We start from the raw sequence: 7,308 nt of genomic DNA, 5'->3' as shown, positions 1-7,308 counted from the left end.
TTATAAATGAAATTTTCTTCTATTTGTATCCATTTCCTGGGGTTTATGGACCCATTCATACTCTCCATATTCAGAATCAAATTTCCCTTTCTGAAGAGACCTTTGTTAATTTTAAGGCAAAACATGGTCCAAATTCTTGGATTCCCACTTTCTTTTCACTCTTGAATACATAGCTGTGACTGAGGAAGATATAAGCTTATTGATTGTGGAACGTGGCAACCTGCCTTCTAACCCGAGGACTCTTGGGAAAGCAAGATGCAAATGTCCATCAGACAGAATGACCCAGCCATGTTGTAAAATTATTCAGAATTAGCCTGACCTGTGGTGGCATATGGCTTGGACCTGATCGCTGGTTCAAAACCCTGGGCTTGCCTGGTCAAGGCACAAACGAGAAGTAAGTATGAGTTGATGTTTCCAGCTCCTGTTCCCTGCCTTCTCCCCTCCCTTAAAAATCAATAAATAAAATCTTTTAAAAAATTCATCAGTTGATCCGTTTGGCATGTGACAAGAATTTATCCATGTGGTGTTTTACCATCTTCATTAATACTGATCAGATTTGTGAAATCTCTTGGGATGCACTGTGTGATAATTTTTTTAGAGCCAGTCCTCTTCTGTAATGAACATGTCAGTTTGGTATAACTGGAGCCCTGTTCAGAGTCGTAATGTTCTCCCATGAGGTCTCTCTGCTGTCGTAATGAGAATTGTGGGAGAATTTGTCTGTTGAAGAAGCAAATTCATCTCTAGCTTCATCATAAGCAACCTGTTCACCGTGAGGGTGTCCTGCCGTTTCCTCATGCACTCACTGGTTGACAGTGGTCTTGGGAATCGGATTTGATGGAGCCTAATCACCAAGAGCTTCTCTTTGTTTTTAAAGTATTTTTCTTATCTACCAACTTTTCCTTCTGCTGCTGCTGTTTCCACCACGTGAACATTAAGTGTCGCCGTTGTTTGCCCTTAATCTCTGAAATGCTGAAGCCTGGAGGAAAGGCAGACATTTTCGGAGGTTGGAGCCCACTTTCCGTCGCCCCGTCCTCAAGACTGCGCACCTTTCTGCAGCCGCAGGTCTCCTCCATGGTGTTTGCTCCGTGGTGTCTGTTTTGTTTAATTTTGAATTCGACCTCCTGGTAATTTCCAGCTCATTGGACTGTAAGCCTTGTCAGGCACACCCTGATCCTGACCCAAAGAGGGTCCTGCCTCAAGGAGATGGGGTTACCGAGGAGTCTGGACAGAACAGAGTCACCGCCAGTGTGCTCCCGATGGTCTTTGACTGACGGAAGCTGGCAGATATCACCACGTCTGTCTCAGAAACCAACCTACACTCCAAAAGATGGACAGCCAGGTTCCTCGTCCCCTCACCCACCAGCCCCAGGTATGACCCCTCTCCTCATTTTTGCAAATAAAATCAGCAAAATGATACACTTTAATTTTCTTTCAGCATTTGAGAGAAGGAGGTTTCTAGTCACATTTTAGAGACAAGGAAACTGCCGGGTTATGCCTGTTGACATCAGGGCCATCATCTGTCCTGGAGACCAGCGTGTTCTCAAGAAGCAGAAAAATGCCAGGTTATGGCAGAATGCCTCTGCCACAGGAAGAGGCAGTCGAGGGTGTGAGGCCAATCTAATGAGATCTCTTTGCTTTGTTTCCTTTTGTGTTAGATCACCTAGTTAATTGTCACTCACATTGATTATAATAAAAGTCCCGTGCGCTGAGCCCACCAGACCCTGGACAAGCGAGGAGTCCGGTCTGAGGTTTAGTTGCGGGTCTATGGAGCTCAGAGGGGTTGGGGTCAGTGACCAGTGACACACAGACCAGACTCAGTTCATTCATTCATAAGGAAAAAAGGCGAGGCCCTGGCCGGTTGGCTCAGTGGTAGAACGTCGGCCTGGCGTGTAGGAGTCCCGGGTTCGATTCCCGGCCAGGGCACACAGGAGAAGCGCCCATCTGCTTCTCCACCCCTCCCCCTCTCCTTCCTCTCTGTCTCTCTCTTCCCCTCCCGCAGCGAGGCTCCATTGGAGCAAAGATGGCCCGGGCGCTGGGGATGGCTCCTTGGCCTCTGCCCCAGGCGCTAGAGTGGCTCTGGTGGCGACAGAGCGATGCCCCGGAGGGGCAGAGCGTCGCCCCCTGGTGGGCGTGCCGGGTGGATCTCGGTCGGGCACATGCGGGAGTCTGTCTGACTGTCTATCCCCGTTTCCAGCTTCAGAAAAAAAAGGTGAACTGTCCGTCTGCACCCCAGCCCACCTTCATCTCATTGGAAAACCAGCCCGACTCCAGTCCATGGTCAGGGCCAGCATGTCTGCACTCTCCCCACCCCAGGACCTGGGACAACCTGGGGAATGGACTGCAGAAGTGAGAGTGACCTCTGGGGACCTGGGAGGAGGCAGGTGGACGGTGGGAAAGATGGGACTTCCAGGTCTGGGAAAGGAGAGGATGACCTCTGGGCACTGGCTGGTTGACTGGAGGGACAGTTTTCCTGCGATGAAGACTCCGCACCCACTTAACTATGTTTTGCCTGAATAGTCAGGTTTTTTATTCTTCCCTCAAAGATCTCTGTTGTGGGTGTTGATAGTCCTATTTTCTGCTGCTTTGCTTAATATACACTATATGTGTTTATTATATGTGTTTCCTTTATCCCTCCTACCTCAATGCCCCACTCATATTTCAGGCTGGGACCTACTCCTAATTTAGAGCTCTCTTTCCTCCTTTTGCCAACTTGTATTATGAATTTACCTATGCCACCCAGCTTAGTGTATCCCAAGGTTCTCTTTACCATGCCACAGTCACAGAGCTCCAGAGAAAAGCAACCTGGTCTTAACTCTTCAGGCAGAGGAGAACAGAAGCTCCATATCCACGCATGCTGCAAATGGCTTTTTCCAGTCTACCTGAATCATTACCAGCTAGAAGCAGCGGTCATTGGGACTTGGACATGAGCTGCAAAGTATAGAATGGTGACAACAATTCCAGTGCCATGCGGGCTTTTCCTGTGGGGAACTTTCCTGGACTCCTGCTCCCTGTGACAGCTCCTAACAGACTGAACTGTGGTTGGGTTGCATTTTTCAGGGATTTGGCATGGTGATGGGGCCAACTTGGACTTGGTGAACATGTTAAGGACACTACTCTTTTAGGGATTCTTGCTGTATTGGCCAAGAGTTTGCTTAAAGGCTTTTAATCACTGTAAAAAAAAAATAGAGGACTGGATGAAGAAGATGGGGCACATATACACCATGGTATACTATTCAGCTAGGAGAAATGATGACATTGGATCACTTGCAGTGGAATGGTGGAGTCTTGGTAGCATTGTGTGGGGTGAAATGGGCGAATCAGAAAAAAACAGGAACTGCAGGATTCCATACATTGGTGGGACATAGAAGCGAGACTAAGAGGCATGGACGGGAGTGTGGTGGTTACGGGGGGGGGGGGGGGGGGAGGGAAGGAGGGAGAGGGGGAGGGGGAGGGGTACAGAGAGAACTGGATGGAGGGTGGCGGAGGACGATCTCTCTTCGGGTGATGGGTATGCAACAGAACTAAATGACAAGATAACCTGGAAAGTTTCCTTTGAATGTATGTACCCTGATTTATTGATGTCACACCATTAAAATAAAAATGTATTTAAAAAAAAAAAAAGACTCCGCATCCACACAATGTCGGGTTTTCCTGAACTCTTCCCCCTGGGGGCGGGGCCAAGGCTGTCTTGCCACTGGCGTTTCCCAGCCCCCAGGACAGGTCTGGGCGCAGTAGCTGCCCAATGAAAGGCTGAATCAATGATCACACCTCCTGAAGGGGGCGGAGGTGCGAGCTCCGCCCCGGTGGGGGAGGGGCGTGAGCTCCGCCCCGAGGTGCTATTTAAGACGAAGACTTGGCAGGTTTCTCGCAGTCCCTAAGACCCTCAAAGAGGCTGAGGATAGAGGCTCAAGAGCAGTGGACCCAGCAGCATCCAGAATGCAGGAACCCGAATTTCCCGTGGGTGAGTGGGGCTGGCTGTGAGGGGACAGGGAGATGAGGATAGGGAAGCCACTGTGGGGTTGTGCGAGTGGGACCTTGTGGCCGAGACTTGGAGGCGTCTGGGCACCCAGACGAGGACCAGCTTGTGGCCGGGGGCCTTAGAGAGTTTGGGGATGGAATTATATTTGGGGGACGAGTTGAGCAGAGGGCCTAACACAGAGTAGCCTCTTGCGAGTGTCAGGATGGCTTCAGTCATTGAATGGAGGGGCCCTGGCCGGTTGGCTCAGCGGTAGAGTGTCGGCCTGGCGTGCGGGGGACCAGGGTTGGATTCCCGGCCAGGGCACACAGGAGAAGCGCCCATCTGCTTCTCCACCCCCCCCCCCCCTTCCTCTCTGTCTCTCTCTTCCCCTCCCGCAGCCAAGGCTCCATTGGAGCAAAGATGGCCCGGGCGCTGGGGATGGCTCCTTGGCCTCTGCCCCAGGTGCTAGAGTGGCTCTGGTCACGGCAGAGCGACGCCCCCTGGTGGGCAGCGCTTGGCCCCTGGTGGGCGTGCCGGGTGGATCCCGGTCGGGCGCCTGCGGGAGTCTGTTTGTCTCTCCCCGTTTCCAGCTTCAGAAAAATACAAACCCCCCTCCCCCCCCCACACACACAAAAAAACAAAGATGCGGACACTGAGGCCTAGACAGGTCAGGGGCCGGGGCAGGACGGTGGAGGGTCAGGGCTGCGGGTCCAGATGCCCCACTCCTACCCACAGCGCTGCCTCCCACCTTCAGGCCTGGCCCCCCACCTGCTCACCGCTGACCCAGGCAGGGCCGGAGGGGCCTGGCGGGTTGGGACTGTCTGTGGGCTCCTCTGACCTGTTTTCCCTTCGGCCAGGTTTCTCACCGTCCCTAGGACCCCCGAAGAGAAAGCGGCGGCAGCGCACGAGTTACAGCGCAGAACAGAGGCAGGAGCTGGAGGAATTCTTTGCGAGCAAGCTTTATCCGACCTACGAGGAACGCGAGGCCCTGGCAGCCAAGCTAAACCTTCAAGAGAACCAAGTGCAGGTACCGCTCCCCCCAAACCCCTCCCACTGCAGCACGGGGAGACCGAGGCCAGAGGAGCCGAGTAATACCCCGGGTCACACCTCCAGCAAGAGGTCACCCGTGTGGAGTCAAGGCTGAGCCCTGAGTGCGCCTCAACCCTGTGTGGTACAAAGCAGTCAACACGGTCCAGCCCGGACTGATGATGCCCTCGGTCTCCCCGTGCCTAGAGCTCAGGGCCTCTGTCCCGGGGACCCTCTCGGGAAGACCTCTTCCTGCCCTGGGTGTCCACGCCTTGCCCTCCTGCCCTCTGGGTCACCCCAGAGGCCATGGAAACCCTGGCCCCTAATTGGGTTTGAGGGCGGATGGGGAGGTGTGAGGCTGGCCCTTCTCACCTGAGCAGCCTCACACCTGGGCAAAGGTGGGCGCTCCAAACTTCTGTCCTCTTACACTTGCTCGCTGTCCTCTCTCCCCAGTTGTGGTTTAAGAACCGCAGGGCCAAACACAATAGGCTGCTGGGACTGACCAAGAAGAAAGGCCGGGGTGCCCGCGCTGCGCCCCAGGGCCCCGGAGTCTGCACGTCTGCGCCTCCCCCTGCCCCTGCGCCTCCCCCTGCCCCTGCGCCTGCCCCTGCGGGCCTCGTGTTCCCCGAGGACTCGGTGCTCCACGGGGGCCCTGTGTTCTCTGAGGACCCGGTGCTCGCTGGGGTCCCTGCGCTCTTCGAGGACACAGGTTTCTGCAGCCTCTCTCCGCCCAGCGCCTTCGGAGTCGTCCCAGCAGCGGAATCCGGCGTCTCCAGCCACAGCCAGGCCTGGTGGGACCCTGCGCAGGGCGCCCAGACCATGGTCCCGGCTGCACCAGCTCCGGCCCCGGCCCCGGCCTCGGCCTCGACCCCAGTCTGGCCTCAGGACTCCTACGCTCCGAATTCCTCGCCAGACCCTGTTGTGATTCCTCATTTCTCAGAGCTACTCTCATTCTTGCAAGAACCGTCCTCTTCCTCTACGGCTGGGTACCCAGGACATGACTCTGTGGGTTTGAACGACTCCGGCCCCAAGGAGTTACTGGACCTATAGGGGATTCTGTTCCCACAAAGTCCTGTAGATATCGGGGGGGACAGAGGGACTAGGGTGTCGCTGGCCAGCGCATGAGCTCAGGCGGGTGCGAGAAGCGGTGGCAGGTGGTTCTTGGTAGTGCTTTCCTCTTCTACAGCGTGAATGCACCTCCGTTCATCCGACCTGAGGAGGTGGCGTTTGCTGTGCTCGCTGTGCGGCCACCAGGTGTCACGCTGCTCTAACGTTCCCGCCGCATTACTTAGGACATACGTGACAGTTGTGCGGGTTCTCAGATCCAGGAGCGGAAGTGCTGCTCTTGTTGGATGTTCTGCCTGCTGCTGCCCATGAACTTTACAAACGACCCAGACCAGCCTCATCGGTCACTTAATTTCAATTGCATTAAATCCAGAAATGTTTATGTGGTGTTAATTAACATCTTTATATATTATAAGCTTTACAATCTAAGTGTATCATTTTTTGCTTCATTCGGTTGTTTACAAAGACTTCACAAAGTGTTACAGTGTTACTGTTTTAATCATTGAAGTTCAGGTATGGATTTGTGTAGGTTTATTTCTGTACTTTATTATTATTGCCTGACATTTGGATGGTATTTTATTTTATTAGATTTTATTTTATTTTTATTATTTTTTTGTATTTTTCTGAAGCTGGAAACAGGGAGAGATAGTCAGACAGACTCCCGCATGCGCCCGACCGGGATCCACCCGGCACGCCCACCAGGGGCGATGCTCTGCCCACCAGGGGGCGATGCTCTGCCGCGACCAGAGCCATTCTAGCGCCTGGGGCAGAGGCCAAGGAGCCATCCCCAGCGCCCGGGCCATCTTTGCTTCAATGGAGCCTTGGCTGCGGGAGGGGAAGAGAGAGACAGAGAGGAGGGGGGTGGAGAAGCAGATGGGCGCTTCTCCTATGTGCCCTGGCCGGGAATCAAACCTGGGTCCCCCGCACACCAGGCCGACACTCTATCGCTGAGCCAACCGGCCAGGGCCTAGATTTTATTTATGGGTAGTATTTTAAAACCTTTCCCATTCACATGGCATTTTGTTATCAGTTGATTCTATTATTATTATTATTATTATTTTGTATTTTTCTGAAGTTGGAAACGGGAAGGCAGTCAGACAGACTCCCGCATGCACCCGACCGGGATCCACTCGGCATGCCCACCAGGGGGCGATGCTCTGTCGTGACCAGAGCCACTCTAGCACCTGAGGCAGAGGCCAAGGAGCCATCCCCAGCGCCCAGGCCATCTTTGCTTCAATGGAGCCTTGGCTGTGGGAGGG

At 53.8% G+C, this 7,308-nt stretch overlaps 1 protein-coding gene and 1 pseudogene across 1 annotated transcript; one reads left to right on the top strand and one right to left on the bottom strand.

Annotated features, from left to right (window-relative positions):
- Window positions 1-1,031, bottom strand: LOC136329306 (ribosome production factor 1-like; annotated as a pseudogene).
- Window positions 1,032-3,936: 2,905 nt separating this feature from the next.
- On the top strand, window positions 3,937-6,034 carry LOC136330189 (tetrapeptide repeat homeobox protein 2-like). The gene is made up of 3 exons (XM_066266683.1): window positions 3,937-3,961; window positions 4,816-4,985; window positions 5,438-6,034. Exons 1-3 carry the CDS (start codon window positions 3,937-3,939, stop codon window positions 6,032-6,034), a joined length of 792 nt encoding a protein of 263 aa, XP_066122780.1.
- The last annotated feature ends 1,274 nt before the right edge of the window (window positions 6,035-7,308 follow it).

This window comes from Saccopteryx bilineata, chromosome 3, assembly GCF_036850765.1.
Source record: "Saccopteryx bilineata isolate mSacBil1 chromosome 3, mSacBil1_pri_phased_curated, whole genome shotgun sequence".
NCBI lineage: Eukaryota > Metazoa > Chordata > Mammalia > Chiroptera > Emballonuridae > Saccopteryx > Saccopteryx bilineata.
Note: the sequence above shows the minus strand (reverse complement) of the source record. Positions and strands in the feature narration are given on the sequence as shown.